The sequence below is a fragment of the Sturnira hondurensis genome, unplaced genomic scaffold, assembly GCF_014824575.4.
Source record: "Sturnira hondurensis isolate 20B ecotype Veracruz unplaced genomic scaffold, ASM1482457v3 Scaffold0021795, whole genome shotgun sequence".
Classification (NCBI taxonomy): Eukaryota; Metazoa; Chordata; class Mammalia; order Chiroptera; family Phyllostomidae; genus Sturnira; species Sturnira hondurensis.
The window spans coordinates 10278023-10297337 of record NW_028094426.1 but is presented as its reverse complement, the minus strand read 5'-3'; the positions used below and the strand labels follow the sequence as shown (position 1 = coordinate 10297337).

At 41.7% G+C, this 19315-nt stretch overlaps 1 protein-coding gene across 1 annotated transcript; it reads right to left on the bottom strand.

The window, feature by feature from the left end:
* Positions 1-1702: 1702 nt before the first annotated feature.
* Positions 1703-18974, bottom strand: ERP27 (endoplasmic reticulum protein 27). Its single transcript, XM_037033839.1, has 7 exons — positions 18706-18974; positions 18236-18336; positions 16484-16621; positions 7159-7275; positions 4126-4251; positions 2782-2979; positions 1703-2365 (listed from the first exon to the last, which is right to left on the bottom strand). Exons 1-7 carry the CDS (start codon positions 18797-18799, stop codon positions 2318-2320), a joined length of 822 nt encoding a protein of 273 aa, XP_036889734.1. The 5' UTR covers positions 18800-18974; the 3' UTR covers positions 1703-2317.
* Positions 18975-19315: the final 341 nt, after the last annotated feature.

The following is a 19315-nucleotide window of genomic DNA, read 5'->3' as shown; positions in this document are numbered from 1 at the left end:
AAGAGAAGTGTATAATATTAAGCCTGATCTTTAATGGATGAATTGGAACTTTCACAAATTTTCTTTTTGAAGAAGTTCCATTCTTTGTTTGTGGGGCCCCAGAGCTACAAAGAATAGGACTGGCTGTGAAGGAGAGAGGAACAAAATACCTTGCGGTTTTGGTAAAACGAGCTGAGAATAAGTACTTAAATTCAACGTTGTAATCCCTGGCTGGTTTAGCTCAGTGGATTGAGCGCGGGCCTGTGAACCAGATGATCACGGTTCGATTCCCAGTCAGGGCACATGCCTGGGTTGCAGGCCAGTTCCCGGCAGGGACCATTTCCCAGCAGGAGATGCACGAGAAGCAACCATACATTGATGTTTCTCTTCCTCTCTCCTTCCCTTCCCCTCTAAAAATAAATAAGTAAATATTTAAAAATAAATAAATAAATTCAACGTTGTAAAGATAAAAAGTAAGCATACAAAACACTATAATAAAATTGTTATTGAATGCCACCAAGCAGCAAAATATACAGTTAACATGTTAAAACCCATGTAATCAGTGTTGACATAGTTATTGGGGAGAACACTTCAAGTACAATAATGGAAAAATTAACCCAATGTTGAACAAAACACAGCTCATCGAAATTTAGTCATTAGCACTTACCAAACTGGTACAACAGTTTGGAATTTCACTCTTTTAAGCAAGAAGGAGGGAAAGTTGAGAAAGAGGGAAGAGAAAAATGTAATAAAGTAAATCAAATAATTTGGAAATTACAAATACATTGGTTAAAGTGCTGGGTTGTGAGTATGGAGAAAAGTAGACTGGATAAGGGGGCTTCAGGGCAACCGACCAAGTGTCCAGGTCGCTGCCTGGAGATGGTGATTGGCAGCTGTTAAGAATTTCCCGGAGTGTGAGTGAGAAGAAACAAGCTTGTGTGGCTGGGGGTCCTCAGCTGGATAGCAGGAAGAATTTCCTGACTGTAAATGTCGAGAGCTCTGGTTTACAGGATCAAAGGGAGGCTTCTGGGATGTGCCTATCCTCGGAGTATTTTTCAGCCTCAAGCAGGAGACTGTTTGGGTGGTTTTCTGCAGCCCCGTGGATAGACTGGATGGTCTGCTCAGAATCCGCCCGTCTCAGGTTGCAGAGAGGCGGGCCATACACAGCTGCTTTCAGTGTCCTTGCCAGCTGCTGACTCCCAGCTCAGAGGCTAAAGGGAACAACTAAGTCTTTCACACTCTGTTCCTCACTTGGACCAGTCCTTAGGTGTACACTGTGGTTTTTCAGCTCTTGAGCACTTAGGCACTTTTCTTCTGAGCCAAGGGCCTCCTGGGAACAATGTAGCATTTGTGTGTTGACAGTAACAGCCTATGAGCCAGAGACACTTGGCCAAACCCTCCCTCCCACAAAGGGCTGGATGGCACAGCTCACCTGCAATAATCTGGGCTGAGTCAGCACTAGCCTGCCCCGGGGCCAAGTGCTCCCCTCCTCCTACCTCTTCCCTAACCTGTTACCTGATTCGATTCTGAGCAATTTGGCTATCTTTACACAAGAGGATGGTCTCCCATCCCACCCACGGAGTGAACAATAACAAATTAGTGGCTTGCAGCCTGACAGTGGGCACCAGAGGGTGAGGTCCCTACCACTTAGTTGGGCAGCTGGGTATTTACAAAAGGTTTGAAGAAAGATGCCAGTCTTTTCTTATAACATTATTGCCTTTTATTGCTGAGTTTTGGATGTACATGGGGAATGCTAAATGAACATTGAGTTTTTACAGGGTCTGTTTCTGCTGAGTTCAGAACCTTAGGAACATCATTTGACTTCTGGCAAAAAGACCATTCCAGAAAGGAGTTTAAAACCATCCTCTTGATTTTGACCTGGAATCAGAGGTAGGATATGTATTTATGAAGAAACTAGAGTTTCAACCCTTAAGCAACACTAATAGAGAAGAAGTTATGTTATGTGTAAGTCACGCACAGTGTCCAAATACAATACAAAATGATAAATCAGAACTTCTCCTTCGAGGCATGTCTATTCTTCATAGTGGTATCATATACTTCTCTTAAAGCCTCCACCCAGTGGTGTCATGGTGGTACTGCAGTGTATGGGTCTGTGTGGTATGAACGAGTAGGAGAAAACTGGATGGGCAGTGAGAGCACGTAGGCAAATTAAAAGAAAGCACAAGGAGAGTAAATGAGATCTTAGGGAACAAAACAGAGCTGTGTGTGTGTGCAGGGCTCAGTGATTTTGTTGCTTAGTGTCTCTGAGGTTTGGGTCGCCCCTCTGTTTTCAGCATAAAGTAGATACTTGGTGGCATGCAGAAGTACCAGAGAGAATTCAGAGTTCTTCCTTTTGAGTCTTTTCTTCTGATTCATTGTCTTCTCTCTGAAAAACATCATGGCATGACATTTATATTTGGAGTCTGTTCCTGTGTTTTGAGCTCTAAGATTAGAAAACATTGAGCTCTTTAGTTAACACTGGAAGTTCCAAATCTACCTGCAATTTTTATCTCATGAAATCTTTACATGGAACTGGATTTATCTCCCATGGGTATTGTGCTCAGCATGGTGAGATCCCCAATTCAGCTCCTTTGAATAAACAAGACCTTTTCAAAAATGCTTTTGTAGTTCTACTCCGAGAACTATATCCTCACAAGCATGCAGGCTCCATCTACCATGTTCTCATATACCTTTGCTCTTAATGAAATCCAGTGGAGCCAAAGATTTTTTACCCACAAGGAAATACCAGGGACACAGGGACGCAGAAAACCCCACTTGCCTTCCCTGCAGTCTCACACTCACCGGCCGGCTCCCTTTTAGGAACCCATCACAGAAGTTCTGCACAAGCTCTACCGAAACTTCGGCCACGGGCAGTCTATCCCACTCCTCATCGAGACTCCGGTAAATCGCCAAAGCGGGCAGTTCGGACGTCTTTAGTTTGAAATATGATATCACCTTCTCATTTTCCTTTATACCACTGTCCACCAGAATGAAAAGAATCTGCAGTGGGGCAAGGTGGAAAGAGAGAGCTCTGAGGTCCTGGGGGGAAGGAGGCATCTCGTAATTGTGGCAGTTCGCTCAGACTGAATTTACGGTCTGTGCCACACAATTTACCTCTCAGTTGAACCAGAATGAGTGTGTGCTTGCTTTGCATTGCTTGGGTATGTTATCCCTTCAATCGGGTTGATTTAATTTCAAGAACAGGGAATTGAAAGAGACTTTAGTGGTTACCTATAGCGATTATGTAGAGCCTACTGGTTAAAAGCAGAGAATAAATTTTAGACTTTGCCTCTGGTACTATGTAGCTGTGGGACTCTGGGCACATTACTTAGCCTCGCGGAGACTCAGCGTTCTCATGGGCGACATGGGCTTTTGTTGGAGATTAAATGAGAGGGTGCATTTAGTATTTCTAGTACAGTTTCTCACATAGAGTAAGTGCTTGACAAATGTTAACTACTCTATATTATTAAATCAAACCTTCTACCTAAAGTAGAAATCTTCTTACGATATTGTGGATAGAGAATTATCTAAATTCACTGACAACTTATTGTGTTATGAAAACAACCACCAGAAAGTCAGCTTGTTTTATCATCAGGTAGTTACCATCGAACAGGTAATTTAGTTCAATGCAGTAACCTTGAAGTTATTGAAGTTTTACTGTTTGGTGATAGCAAGTGGAACTACACAAGGAAGGGAGCATTTATTTATTTATGTATTTATTGTCCCTTAGCCACCAGGTACTGAACGTCCATTAGGTACCAGGTATGTGATAGGTGTTTGGGATGAGAAGTAAGTCCTGAGGTCTAAAACTTTAAAAGACTAGGGTAAGAAGAAAAACATTGTAATGAATAGGTAATTTTTATTTTCAGTATCTTCGAGTCTCTGTTTTGTCTTCACTTGTCAATGTAGGAAAAAAGCAACAGACTTTACCACCAATGAAAGGCATAATTACACAGGCCTTGACGAGTACAAAATACATATCTTGAATTTTCAATCAGAGTAATGTGATTCAGTATGTCCCAGTTCTTGCTTTATTTCTTAACCATATTAGTTTTCCTGATCTATCTCACTCCCTTAGCCCCATTTTTCTTTTTCTGCTGTGCTGCTACTGAGTTTTCAAAAGGGTGTCTCCCAAGCCAGACTTACCTTCCCTTGGAAGAGCTTAGCTGCCTTCTGGTAGCTGTGCATGCTTTCTTCATACTCAGGAGAGGCCTTGTTCATCATCAGGAGAAGATGAATCTGAATCATGCTATTAAATAGGCCAATCGCAGTCTGGCAAGTTGAAATGGATTATAACGGAGTGAAAGAGAGAGGGAGAAAAAAAAACCCCGTTAGTGGTAACCCTGTGATTAGGTAGCGTGCAACATAAATGAGAGCTGTTCACCCATAACACGGTGGTAACTTGCCTCTCAGATCCTTCCAGTAAGGCTCACCCTCCGGTTTTCACACTGGGTTGATCTCTTTTCCCCACAGTGAGTAGGGACCAATGGAGTAACCAGTGAGATATGGCAGAAATGATGGAGTGTGACTTCCAAGGTGCAGTCATAAAAGGCACTGTGGTTTCTGCCTTGCTCTCACTTACATCACTCATTCCAGGGAAAACTAGTCCCAATGTTGGAAAGATTCACATGGCAAAGGACTAAGGCCTCCTATTAACAGCCAGCACTGACTTGCCAGTCACGTGATTGAGCCATGCTGGAAACAGATTCTCCAGCCCCAGTCACACCTTCAGATGACATTGCCTCCCTGACTGTAACCTCACAAAAGGCCAAGATCAGAAGCACCTGGCCTACCCAGCCACTCCTGAATTATTGACCCACAGAAACTGCGTGTAATTCATTTTTACTGCTTTAAGCTGCTAAATTTGTGGATAACCTGTTATATAGCAATAGACAACAAATACAAGGGGGCGGGGACCAAAAAACCCTGGAATTGATTTATAAAAAACTGTGTATTTATCCTTACATGTTTAAACTTTGGTCACCTTCAAAGTACTCTCTATTGGATGCAGTACATGTATCGAGATGTGTACATTGCTCTGCAGAGACCCTCTCGCTCTCCTGGCCAATGGAGAGGGAGACCCAAAATGCGTTCTTTCCCCAAAATTTCTGCCAGTAGTTTAAAACTGGTTTTTAGATTTTAAATTCAGGATGCTGGACGTTAAATAATTGTCTCTTGTTTGATTAGATTCTGCTAGTTGAATTTAAAGCATGCATCTACCCTCCTAAAGTAGACAGGAGGATAATTCTTCGGAAGAGTCAAGAAGCCAAAGCTTAGAAGTTAAAAGTCACCATTGTTTTAGCGGAAGGGATTAGACATATCAGAAGCAATTAGCTTAATACTAGTAGACACAGCCTGATTCTTTGTCTTGAAGCCAAGGATTGAGTGTGTGCATTAAAAGTGCACAGCCGGCCAAACACTCACCTGTGACTGGTGCAAACTCCTGCCCCCAGAGCATCTGAGAAGCAGCTCTTTAGTGTGGGCAGGTCTCCGAACGAGAAAAGTATTACTTTGGGAAAATGAAGTCACAATAAAAGTTGAACTTGCTTCTCTAAAGAAATTTTTATTTAATTCTTTTTGAGGTGATTTACTTTCACTACTAACATAAAACTTTAAAAAAAATGTCATTGTTCTCTAAGACAGAGATGGACTGGACATAAGGACTTGGACGAGTTCTTGCCCCTGCCTTAAGCTGCAGGACTCCAGGGTCCTGAGACCACAAACCCAGGGACCATAAGATCAGTCTTTCTGGTTCCACATGCACTCCTGGATGCCTGATAGACACAGTGATGAAAGTGGCGATGGTCTAGGGGAAAAAATGCCTTTTCAATGATTTCTGCCAATGCCCCCAGGATGCCTGTGTTTGAAATCTTAGCAAAAGTGGAGATGGAGTCACCACTCCACGGAGACAAACATGGTGTGAGGGGTGGACAGGAATTTAGTCAACAGGAAAAGGGGTGTTTTCTATTGAAGGCTGGTAGGGCAATGGAAAAACCACAGGATTCAGTCAGACAGACCAGTCATGAAAAAAAGAAGGGACAAGTGCAGGGAGGGCTGTCTCTGGAGCTCACATTTCCAGTCACATGGCTTTGAGGAAATGACTTTGCTTTTCTGCACTCCCATTTCCTGTCCTGTCAAATGGAAATAGACAATGTGAACGAATGCACGATGAGTTCAATTTGCTGCCTTTAATCACACCTTTTCTGCTAATTGTGTGATCTTGAATAAGTCGGTTGGATCTTGAATGTTTTCTATAAAATGGGCATAATAATTTCCTCAAAAAAATTTTCCTTCTACCTCAAAAAATCAATGTAAATATTCAACGAGAATGTGATAGGCAAGGGAGTTGTCATTTCTAAAAATCATGACATGCATGTAAACAAAATACTGTCGTTAGAGAATGCATAGCGACTCTGAGCTGATGCAGATCACTGGAAATTAGTACCCCATCGCTCTATGATTTTTGCCAGGGAAAATAAAAGGTGGGCTATCTAAGGTAACTCTGTGAGCTGTGGCGTGTCAGACGGCCAGAAGATCATCAGGACGAGTAGACCAACCCCTTACCCAGGCTGCATACAGCAGACAACACTAAAGGAAGACAAAACTGGAAAGAAAGTTGACTCACCTGGTGGGTCTAGGTGTGTGCTGGAATTTTTAATTACGAAGCACTGGGGAAAAGTGCCTAAAAATTTTCATAGAAATTTTGTGTAACTGCAACATCCAAGTATGTGATCAGTAGGCTTTCTTTTTTTTAAGATTTTTTTGTCTATTGATGGGTTTTGCTGCACTTTTAAGAAGTGCTGGTTCCTGATGCTTTCGGGAAACAAAGGGCCTTCAGCATGGACTGTGCTGTGGTTTGAGAAGCGTGGTCTGGAGCGAAACTCAGGAGGTTTTGAATCAGTCGCCTTAACATTGCATTATGGCTCTTTCTTTTTAGTCATGTGATGGGTCATTTAACTTTTCTGATTCCGTTTCTTTGTTGAATTGGGGCTACTTGATCAACCTTAAAGGCTGCACCAAGGATGACAAGATAAACAACTAAGGTGTTCGATTAACTGCAGATGCTCTTGTTATGGGTCAAAGGTTCAGAACTCCTGGGGGTAAAGATCCCTGCTATGAAGACAAGTATCCTGCCTGACACGGGGGCTTTAGGGGCTGGACGCAGGGGCTACTGTTTACCACAGGACTGTACTCTGTCACCAGGCGGAGACTGTTGATCTCAATGAAACGGCTTAATTTGTCGGCATCAATGTTCTCAATGGTTTCACTGTCTAAATCCAGTTGTCTGTTATCCACCTGAGTGACACAAAAATAATGAAATTGTCACCCTTCTGTCTTTACTCATTCATTGGCAAATGTTTCTGAACGACCTACCATGTGTCAGGCACTGACTAGAACTCCAAACACAGAGGGTAAATAGGAAATATTCCCTGCCCTTGAAGGACCCACTGTCCTGTGGGACACAGAGAAGTGAACAGATATGACCCACAGGATGTGGCAAGTGTCATCACAGGCCCAAATGTTATCTCAGGAAGAGCAGAAATGCCTTCAGAAAGTGGTGTCTCTCTTAGAAGGCTAAAAACTCATCCATAAATTTCATATGTAGATTACCTCATCATTCAGTTCGAAGTGTTTTAAAATTTCTGTTCTTACTTCTTTAAACTTTTCTTGTTATTAATTTCTAGCTTAATTTTTACATTTTATATCTTTTGTCAACTTCTATATATGTTATTTGTGTCCTTAAAACTGTGTATAGTTTATGCAGTTTTTGAATGAAGTGTTCTGTATGTGCACATGTGGTCACATGGGTAATTCTATTATATTCTCATTGACTTTTAAAACCAGCTTATTCTGTGAAGAGAGGAGTCTTAACATATTCCAGTGTGATTGTGGGTTCAACCATTTTTCTTACAGTTCTGTCCGTTGTTCTGGCTCTATCGTCTCAGGTGGTAGAGTAGATCAATGCAAGTTTAGAATTCTCGAATCTTCTGGACACATTGTAAGTTTATCATTAGGAAGTGTCATTCTTTACCTCTAAGGATGCTTGTTGCCTCAAAGACTGCTTTGTCTAGTGTTAATATACTTATTCCAGCTTTCTTTTGGATGTGTTTGCACCATATAGCTCTATCCTCTTATCTTCATATTTTACTTGTATCTCTGTGTTGTTATGTTTTAAAATAATGTGTCCTTTATGAAAAGCACATTGTTATATTTTTAAATCCAGTCTGGTAGTCTGTTTTTTAATCTGTTATTTTTGTAATGTACTTAGTAATACTTAATGAAATACTCATTTTCCATTGGCTCTGCCTGTTCTTAAGTCCTTTAAGAAATTTTTTTCTAGCCTATTTTGAATTGATTGAATACTTTGTGTTATTTGTTCTTTCTCTTTATGGACTTAGAAATTGCAGAGGCTTTAATTATTTTTTAGGATTATATAATATGAATTCTTTACTTATTAGAATCTAACATGAATCGATCATTTTGACTTCTTCTTGGGCAGTGTAGACATTAGAACATTCTAATACAGTTTGCCTCCTCCCAAGTCCATTCCCCGGCCCACGCTTAAGACTTAGAGATGATTACTGCTGTGTGTTTTAATTCTAAATCTCACAAGACAGTATTATTGTTGTTACAGAGTCAACATACATTTACATCTATGCCCTCACATACACTTTTGTTGGCTTTCATTTCTTTCTGTATTTTTGAGTTTCTATCTGGACTTTTTTTCCCTCCACCTAGAACAATCTTTGGGATTTCCTTTAGCATGAATCAGTTCTGCTGGGTGACATTGTCTCAGTTAGGTTGTGTCAGGTATTTTTGTTTCACCTTTACTTTTGAAGGTCATTTTTGTTGGGGGTAGAATTCTAAGTCGATAGTTAATATCTCTTAGTTTTGCAAGATACAATTCTTTAAATTCTGCATTCCACTCTTTCTATTGAAAGGTCATTTGAGAGCCTTAATATTACTCCTTTGAGAGTAATTTCTTTTTTCTGATTTAAGATTGTTTTATTTTTCTTTGAGGGTCAGCTATTATACATGATATGGCTAAGAGTAGATTGTATATATGATTATATATATAATTATATATGTCTACAAGTGTATGTATGTATTTTTATATTCATATACAATAATCCTAATCAAATTTCAGGAATTAAGATGATTTAAGTCCATGCTGCAGTCCTTGGTTTATCCTCATTTTGAGGGTATTTTGCTTTAGGGTCTAAAGTGGAGCGAAGGGTATTTTGCTAGATTTGCCTTCTACTTCCTCCTCTGGGCTCTGGACTTCAACTTTTACTTTTCTGGCTCTTTATTAACATTTTCTTTTTTTAAAAAAAGATTTTATTTATTTATCTTCAGAAGGGAAGGGAAGGAGAGAGGGAGAGAAATATCAATGTATGGTTGCTTCTTGTGTGTCCCCTGCTGGGAACTGGCCTGCAATCCAGGCATGTGCCCTGACTGGGAATCGAACCACGATCGTCTGGTTCACAGGCCCGTGCTCAATCCACTGAGCTACACCAGCGAGGGCTTTATTAACATTTTCTAATAAATGCGTTATTAGAATTTTTTAATTAAAAAATTTATTAATTAAACATGCTAATAAAGCTCTTAGCTTTTTGGCTGCTTCTCCTAGAACTCACGTGAGCCTGCCAGATGAAAAGCACTCCTAATACACCGAGTTTACCTTTTGGGTTTCTTCCATCTTCTAGATCTTAGTCTAGCCATTTTCCTCTCTTGATAATTCTCTAAAGCCCTCATTTTGGGCCCAGCTTTTTAAAAAACTGCCTTTTGTGGAAGGAATTGTCTAGTTAACTGATTAATATCTAAGATATACATTTTAGAACTACCTTTCCACCGTACTCTGATATCTTAAAAGATAGGGTTTCATATGGCCATTGTGCCCAGATTTTCTCATTCATCTTTCCCAGTCTACTTGTGCCCATAAAGACACAAGGTAATGCTTCCATCACCCATAGCAACTATATCTATGAATAAAAATTATCAGGGCTAGTGCTGACCAAGCCTGTTTCCTAAAATATTGTTATTATCATTTGGGTCACTCTTAAGATTCTTGGGCCACTGACCCTTTACTTCTCTTTAACCTCTTTCCCTTAGATCTATTATATCATTTCTACCCAATCAGATCTTGCCATGGATCTGAACTATCCTTCACCGCAAGAAACCTCCTTCCAGTCTACCCAGCAAAGTCAAAGGTAAGTATCGTTTTAGTCTATGAATGAGGGAATTCAGACAAAGGTGACTTAAAGTCACCAAACAGTAGGAGTCCAGTCCAAGACTGTTCTTTATTGTCACCACTACAGTGACTCCATTGTTTAAGGTGTTCAAGGTGGGCCACCACGGGGTTAGTGAGAAGCAATGTGGACCTCCCAGAAGCTCAGTGTACTCTTTATGGTTAGTTTTGTTAATTCTTGGCATATCTAGTCATTCTTTTATAATCCATTCATATGTTTACGAATTATTTGTTGAGCACTTTCTATATTTGAGGCTCAAGCATGCTGACATTCACTCAAATACATTTTTATCACTTTATTTGATGACTGTTTTCACAACTCAAATTTATCAAATGAGTTCTGAGGTACAGAAAGTGTTTGTATTTCAAAAAAGAATTTTGAAAAAAATTCATCAAAACCATAGGATATTTTAAACTGTGAACTCCCTTTGTCTATTTAATTGTTTTAAAATCCCAGAACTTCTGAGTAGGAAGAAATATAGGCAGAAATATAACTGCAAGAGAAAAGGTCTTCCTAGGTGGAGTCCCGCCCAGCCCGCTGCCATTCCCCTCCCCAGGTCCCTGAGAGTGAGGCGAGGAGCAAAATGAGCACACAGAGTTTCGCTGTGTAAGGATTAGATTGCCAGCTGGCGCGTGTCTTTCATACTTAAGGGTTCGCTGATTTCCACCTTCAAAACCATTATTATGATCATCACGATTAGGGCCTTTTTAATACTTAATATGTCTGAATACTTCCTGATTATTTTTCTGGAAACTCCAAGGCCAATGCCTGCACCTCAGCTGACACAGCTGTGCTCCGGGCAGGAGCCCCGCACTCTGGCTCTGTTTTCCAGGCAGTCCCTCTCTCTTCCCAGAATGGGGAAAACAGGAAACACCAGTCACTGTAGGTGTTTCTGGACTTAAGGAATGCAGTCCACTGGAGGTAGAAGATGTCCCGTGATAACATTCTCTAGGAAGCAAAGAGCTTTGTTGAAAACCACCCTCCTGAAGTCTATCCAGCCTGTATGTTTCGTTGAATGAAACATGCCTGATTATTTCTTAAGTGAATACGCTTTGGAGTATTCACAAGGAATGTTTCTGGAAACAGCATTTGAACAGGAAATCTCTGTTCTGTAATGGAAATTATTTACACAATGCAAGGGAAAGAAAATGTGACCCTAGAACAAAGATTTGGGGGAAAATGTTATGTATTTTTCCAGTTTGGGGAAACAATTTTACTGGAGATAGCATATTATTGTTCTCTCCAAGTAAAGAGAGATCAGATGAAAAGCAGAAAGAGTAAACCAGAGGACTTCTGCTTTAAAGTACAATTTTGAGGTTCTCTGGGAGTTTCTGAAATGAGTTATTTTATGTTTTAGACACCACTTATACCAACAGATTTAATCATTCTTTTTCTGTTAATTACGGTGGCATTTTAGCAATATTCCTTTCAATTCCTATGTATTTCTTTTAGTTAACAACCCAGCTTTTCATAAAAGGCATTAAAGTTGTCCTCATTTACATCACAGTTATAGTGTTAAGTACCTGCATACCACTGAGAAGTCATTTGTTAAGTAAATATCCTCATGTTGCTGGCTTTTTAAAATATTTTAAATAAGCTGCTTAGCTTATATTATGTTGGGTAAATATACACTTTAGAAAAACATTTAATAATTTGACATATCTTATTCTTGCATTGATTATCACTTTATTTCCATATAAAGTGTCTCTTCTGATTATTTGGCAAGGTGCATTTCTTAAAATAAGTACCCAACAAATAACTGTAAAGGGAATGTCAGAGTGCCTCTATTATATTTCCATTATTATCCCAATGGATCAAAGTTAGGTTAACACGTTTTTCTTAAAATAGACGTGATTGAGGAAACCGAAAGCAGGGTTATGTTCACGTAACATCTGAAATTCTATTTAGGACAGGCTTGTGCTTATTCGACCCAGGCCTGGGTCTCTGTTCGGGCGACAGTAAGAGTCCTGCTGGTGGGTGCAAGGGTCTGCCTGTTGTCACGCACATGAGAGACAGCTGCCACCCAAAACAGGCTGTCACACATGACTTGCTATCGCTCCATTTTCCATACATTTTTCCTGATGATATCTATTTAACCTGCTTGCATCATTTCTGTAAAGTGATGCGTTCCACAGGTACAGCTTTAGCTGGTCTCTTACATTTATGCTGCAGTATTTCAAGCATCCAGTCAGTCATGTTAATGCTTATAGTCTTACTATGTTTTCATGTATCATTATTTACTTTATCTCTGGATATGTCCTTAAAGTTCAAAAGTCTACATGTTTAAATTCTGAAACTTTGTTGACAAAATTTGTAATGCCTAGATTAAATCTTGAGAAGTAACCCAAGGGTTGGATAAGTAGAGACAGTGGGATAGGGAAATGGTTTAGGAGAAAGTAGTTTTAAAACATAGGCTTTAGAATGACGGGCATGAGAGAAGATAGAATCTAGGAGTAAAAACAAGAGTTTTCCTCAAGAATAAGTGCATTAGAAAGTCACTATAGCATCACAGACAAGGTATGCTTTGGAGTCAGTGACACAAGGTAAGAGTCGGATGTCAGTTGGGTCATAGTTGTGAGACTTTGGACAACGGAATCAACCTCATGGAACTTGAGTTTCTTTATTGATAAGGCAGGGCTGACAATAATTATTTCATCAAATTCTTGGGAGAATTAAATGGTAGAACAATGAAAACACCTAGCATAGTGCCTATTATAAATTAGGCATGAAACAAACAAATAAACAACAAACCAAATCTAAGAGGAAGATAAGTACCAGAAAATTGCAACAAGTTCACATTTTCCAATGTAAAGAATAGTTTTAGTCAATACTATCTTTTTTAAAAAAGAGGTACTGCAAAGCCCTAAATAACAATTCTGCTAGAATATGGACTCAACTTGGAAAGTGTAAACTGAGAAAAAGTTGTTTATCTAAAAGCTGGCATGGCATAAGTTGAATCTCTCCCAGACCTGCTAATGGAGTAGGGCAAGAACGAGCGCGTTCCTTTGGGTATGGCACAAAATAATCCTGTCCACAGAGGTCCAAAGAGTTCCTTCAGAGCAGGTCTGTCACTAGTGGTAAACAAAAGACAGATGTGAAAGAAGAGCGAACGGCTCTGGGAAGTCATCACCAGGGCTTTATAAAGAATAAATTGCAAATAACGTTAATGCGCCCACTAGAGGTTGAGAACTCCGTAGGGACGTTGGAAGCAACAGCACTTGTTTTTCTTCCCCAGGAAAGTCTTGGTAGCACTAAGACTAAAATTAGGCCTTCATGAGATCTATAGACAACAAACCGGGAAAGAAGTACCTATGGAGCTGTAGCTAATTAGAAACTTCGTGTTGAAGTGTCACTACCAACAGTTCAGCAGTAACACGGAAGGCATTAATCTAACCTTCCTTATCTTTCTTACCGAAGCTCTTCACGGAGGAGCTCGATTTCAGCCTTCCTCACCACAGTGAAAGCCAAACCTACAACTGCTGCCCAGGTGAGCAAAGGGCTGCTGAGGCTACTCGTGCACCCACAGACATGCCTTTGGAGGTGAGTTAGTTTCTCAACATTTCCTGAGCATCTTCTGGGTACTAGAGACATATTGTAGACCTTTAGAATACAACAAGCGGATGTCTCGGTTTCTGCCCTTGAATAGTGGGGAGTAAGGTGGGACCGACACAGAAGTACATGACCTGCACTACAAAGTGGTAAATGAAGATAAAGATGTGAAGATCTGGGGGAGTAGTGAGGCCAATTTGGAGGGTCCAGGGAGACTTTTGAAGGGTAAGATGCCTACCTGCCTCACTGGAATGTGAGGAGGATGACTTGGGTAAGGCTAAGTGAAAGGGGGACTCGGGGACAGCGCGTTCTAGGCAGAGGAACAGCCTGTGTGAAACCGTGGAATTGTGTCCTCATACTGTGTGTCGTTGGCAACAGAGGAGACAAATCCCAGGGCGGGAATGTGCTGAAAAAGGGAATAGAGAAGGTGGTGGTCAAGCCATAATAGGTTATATGTTTAAACATCTTGATTTTGGTCTTATAAGAAATGGGAAACATTGAAAAGTTTTAAGAAGGGAGTGCCATCATCAAATTTCCAATCTGAAATCATCGTCTTGATACCAATCTAAAAATTACATGTGACGTCGTAAAGGGAGCCTGATTAAGAAGTTATGGACTCATCTATGCCCTTGCTGCTAAGAGTCTAATAGAGGGAAATAGAAAGAGGGAAAGAGCATATAGGTTAGTAAGATAGGAAGCCCAGTCAGAAAAAATCAGACTGGCGGAACAGCCATTCAATAAAAAAGCGTTTTAGAGGTAAAAACGTGGTTGAGCAGGTGCTGATGATAAACTCAGTGTTGAATGTGTTAAGACTGTAGAGCTTATGAGGGTTTTCCACCAGCAAGCGAACGTTTGAATTACGATGGAGGTCCAGGCCAGAGTGAACACATTCCAAATCCTCGGCAAACACTTCGTAGTCAAACATGAGCTAGAATTATATCACCTGAGGTTTACACACTAATTAATTCATCAATTAAATGAACACTAATGAGCACCCGATACCCAGCAGGCACTTTTTCAGACACTGTGGTTGAAGTAGTGAACCAGACAGTCTCTGCCTTCGTGAGGCTGGGCGTCTATAACCTGGATAGGAAGATCATCGGGCAGGCGGTGATGCAGATGGAGGAACAGAAGGTCTCAAGGGAACTAAGAAAAGAGGGGAGGACCGGGAGAAGTAGGCTCCTAGAAGTCAAGGAAAGAGAGACTGAAGAGAAAAAAAATGGCCAACCTGTCAAACACGGCGGAGATGTTCAGAGCAATGAGACTCAAAAAGTGTTCATTGGCTTTGGAAACATGCTGAGCTGGAGGAAGGCAGTTTTGATGGAGTGCAGGGTACAGACTAGATAGCAGTGCACTTAGAGCTCAAAGAAAGCTGGAGATACTGAATATGAAACACATGTTAGACGGGTTTGGACAGGAAGTGAAACAGATTGACAGGATGAAGGCCAGAAGGGGAGGGACATTCAAACCAGAAATCTTGAAACGTTATCTTTGGCTCAGTTTCTCCTTTCCAGTGGACTCTGGTCATCTTCACCCAGATTCTCTACCAATAATACAGACTTAACTCCTCACCACAGCATCCCTGTTTCTGTATGGCCCCCCACTAGCCTTAGACACCCTAACTTTAAGCTTTGCCTCCTTTCCATCATTTTGATATCTAATCCTTGCAAGACCTGTCTTTTCTTCACTTTCTATTGTGACCTCTCTACTGTAACCCTTAGCACATGATCTGTTTTGCTAGCCTGACAGAAATTCTCTCCACTCTTGTCCTTGTACTTGGCAATGTATCTCACCCACCTGCCAAAATAGTGTTGCAATAACACATTTCTGTTCGCCTCATTCCCCTGATCTAAAGGATTTAGGGCCTTTCCTGTGCCAACCAAATGAAGTGAAAACCTATCAAGCTGCTATTCAAATGTCTCCACAATGTGATTCCAATCAAGCTTTTTTGTCTTATGTTCGTTTCTCCAAAACATGTACCATAAAATCCAGTGAAATTGGCCTGGTCACTGTTTCCTAAGTTACATTTTTTTTCTACCTTGGCCACAAATTCTCTTCCACCTTGTCCAAATTTTACCTATCCTTTAAATCCAAGTTCGGTTGCCATTTTTTAAATAAATTTTTTTGTCAGAATACCTACACTGCTTTTACCCTTTGAAACTATGTAACACTTTATCCATTGTGATGTCTTTGTATGCTAGATACTTGTATGTTATGTTTATGGTCTCTACTATACTTTAAGATCTAGGAGAGAAGAGAATATGCTTAACATGTTTTATTATTAATATCTGGCATAGGACATACAGCAGTTGTTTAATACATGTTTAAATGTAAGTGAACTCCCAAAGAGATGAAAATATGCATTTTAGAGTTCAAAAGGATCTTAAGAGATGATATGGTCAAACCGTTTTACTTTATAGGTGAAAAACCTGGAGCTAAGAAGTGTGAACTGACCTGCCTAAGTCACAGGACTGGTCAACAACCGATCTCATTGCCCGGCTCTCAGTCCAGACCGCCCTCAACTTCATGGCAGCGCCTGTAGGGGAAGCCTGGGTTGAGCCATCGCTCTCATTATCATTGTTCCCAACTCTGGCATCATCATTAGTGGTAAAGACATAGACCTTTCCTGGTCTCACAGTTTTATGAGTTCACAACATAGAGTAAATAAAAGCTAGGAGAAGGCTCCAGTTGGCCGCCCGACTTACCAGACGAAAGAGGGAAATGGTGTTGCCCGTGAGGTTGTAGTGGGCCAGAACCTGGGGATCGGTGCTGATTCCGAATGCCACGTCTGGGAAGTTTTGCACCATGTCACGGAATATGGACACTGTTGGTATTTCTAAATCCTAAAAACAAGGGGAAAGAAAACCCCGCAGAGGTTATTTTGAAGGTGACATGGAACCAGACTAGGGAATTGAAATGTGCTCACTCCTACTCAAAATCAGAGACTTGGTTTAGTGTCCAGTGAAGTAATTTCCAGGCTGAGTGGGTTAATTGGCAACTTGGAAACTGTGTCTAAGCCTGGGACGCCTCTCTGGCCTTCCCATAGAACGCGCAGTTTGTTGGTAGCCCACAGGGGCCTCAAAAGTGCAGGGTCTGCAATTGTGGGCAGCGTTCTCCACGACATACCCAAGAAGGCAAATGTTTTAGGAACAACTTGTGTAGGCGAAAAGAAATGCCAAAATAAGAAAGTGTTATCAAAAGGGCCGGAAGAGAAAAAAGAAATTAAAATGGAAACTTATTAGTTTTGTTAACAACAAGTTGTGCAAAGTGTGGAAGACCAGTCCTCCTACCGTGTGTAAGCCAGAGGCATTGCCCAGGCATTTACTGTTTGTGACTTGTTCCAACTCTGGAGCGGCAGGGGGCAGGGAAGCCACTTTGGAGTGATGAGTCCTTATTATATCTCAAGCCGGCATACTTTTCCCTGGTGCCGTAGGACCATTGCCCACAGCAGCGCCAGGTAGTCATCAGGGCTGAACATACTCTGCTCTGACACCTCTCTGGGTTGAAGGAGATGTGCAAATAGAAAGGAAGAAGGCTAGCCTTGCATCCGGGATCAAGCGGAGGGGTCTGTCCCCTTGCTCATCTGAAAGTACACGTGGAGTTCACCGGACGCGAATTGTTCATCTAGGCTTCCCCTTTTTCGTTCTGTTCCTTAAAATGGAATTGCTCACAGATCAAACGACGGCATCTGGTGGCCGATTTAAGTTATTGCACATGGTTCCATGTCCACCCCCTTGCCCCTCCCTGCCGTTCTGAGGGTGGCTGTTTTTCTCTGCACCTCAGATGGCTCTCATCACTGAAAAATGTGCTCTCTTCTCTTCCTCCCCCACTTACAGCTCATCACAGCTATTTCCAGCTGTGTACACAGAATGGCAGGGTGATGATGAGTTGGAATTAATGAATGGAAACTGACGAAAAGGTCTGCCATGAGAGAGAAAGGGCTGGATCAGCTGTGAGGGTCACCAGATGTTACCTCCAGAGAAAGATAAAGGTGCTAGAATGATGATCGCTCATTTATGGCTGCTTTCACTAGTCAGACAGTCAGCCTGGAAGATGGAGGCTAATACCTTCCACATATGAACCATCATTCTTTTTGAACATTTCAGAACCAAGAGACAGAAGACTGAAGGGCTACCTGTCTGGTAAAGCATCGCCTGGGTGACAGAAGCTGGGCTTACTCTGGCCGCTGACTGAGCAATCAGATACTGGCTTAAGTTTCAGAGCAGCCACAGATGAGGAGACCCAGCCAGGAGCCACAGAACTTTTGAGAAAGACGCACTTCAGAGACAGGAAATGCCTAAACGACTGAGAGTTCTCAAATGAAAAAGCTGAAAGCAAACTCTGAGCCCCTTGGTTTGTAAGGCAGTGTCATCCTGGCTAGACGGCGACTGGCACGGCTCCTTTGAGGCCAAGCTCCAGTTCTTTGGGAGAATAATGAGTAGGGCATGTGGGCAAACCTGGAAGAAGCCTATGAGAGCCACCTCAGCAGCAGCAAGGAACTCCACGGCCTCTGGGACACCTGTGAGCCGCACAGGTTCCTGGGGAGCAGGGGAATCACCTACATGGAGAGACGGTGAGAGGGAAGCAGAGGTATTAGAGTACTGAGTAGAGAGGAGGCAGCTCCATCCTGTTTCTCTTCACTCAAAGGCCAAGGAGCTCTAGGGGTGCAGTTATTATCCTTCCAAGGTTTTATTTATTTCTTTGTTTTGCCAACAGATGGAGGGTGACCCCACCGCAGGGCCGCTGTCAGAAGGGCAACGCCAGACCCTCCCCCTCCCCACTAGGCAGCACAGGTGCTTATCTAGCATGTCCCAGGGAATGTCCCAGGTCTGGGGGACACGTAAGTGGAGTGCCACCTTGTTCCCTTCCCTTCTCTTAACAACTTTCACCCCATAGTTCCCCAAGTTTGTTTGTTTGCTTGTTTTACCTGAGGATTCCTGAATTTCTGCAACAACATCTGGGGACAGCTTGCATGTGAAGAGAAATAACAGAAACAGGCATCTGGGCAGCATAGCTTCCATTGCTCTTCTGCTCCTGATCCAACCCCTGACTTTGTGTTTCTGGACATGGGCGCAGGGCAGCCCACTCTGTGGTTGAGGGCTGTGTGTTGTCAGAGCTTTGGGAACTTTGCAGCTGGAGCTAGGGGGACCTTCAACGTTCAAGATAAACGACCAAATTTAGTGACAGGGCCTCCGAGCCAAACCAACCCAAGGAAAGTCAAGTCAGTGCATTAAAATAACAAAAAAAAATATTTCATGCCAGGCCTTGCCCTGAGCAGTAGGGGTACACAGACGACTTCAATCTGATCCAGCTTCTCCCAGCTTAGATTGTTGATGTGCAAAATGGACAAGTAAACTTATTGTTTAAACATAAAAAGGAAAATGAAAAAAACTAGAGACTCATCGGGTGCTATTGGGAGCACAGAGTAAGGGCATTCAGGGCAGTGGTGGGGTTCTGTGAAGGTTTTTTTCCCTCTACAGGGCATGGCCAAACAGAGTCCTGAGTAAATAACTTTGCCAGGCAACAAAGATGGAAAG

Excerpts from the sequence above, each read along its gene's own strand:
- ERP27 (XM_037033839.1), bottom strand. The coding sequence starts at position 18,799 with ATGGAAGCTATGCTGCCCAGATGCCTGTTTCTGTTATTTCTCTTCACA. Across the intron at positions 16,622-18,235 it reads CTCTCATAGGCTTCTTCCAG|GATTTAGAAATACCAACAGT; the intron begins GTTTGCCCACAT and ends CCTTGTTTTTAG. Across the intron at positions 7,276-16,483 it reads CCATTTCCCTCTTTCGTCTG|GTGGATAACAGACAACTGGA; the intron begins GTAAGTCGGGCG and ends TGTGTCACTCAG.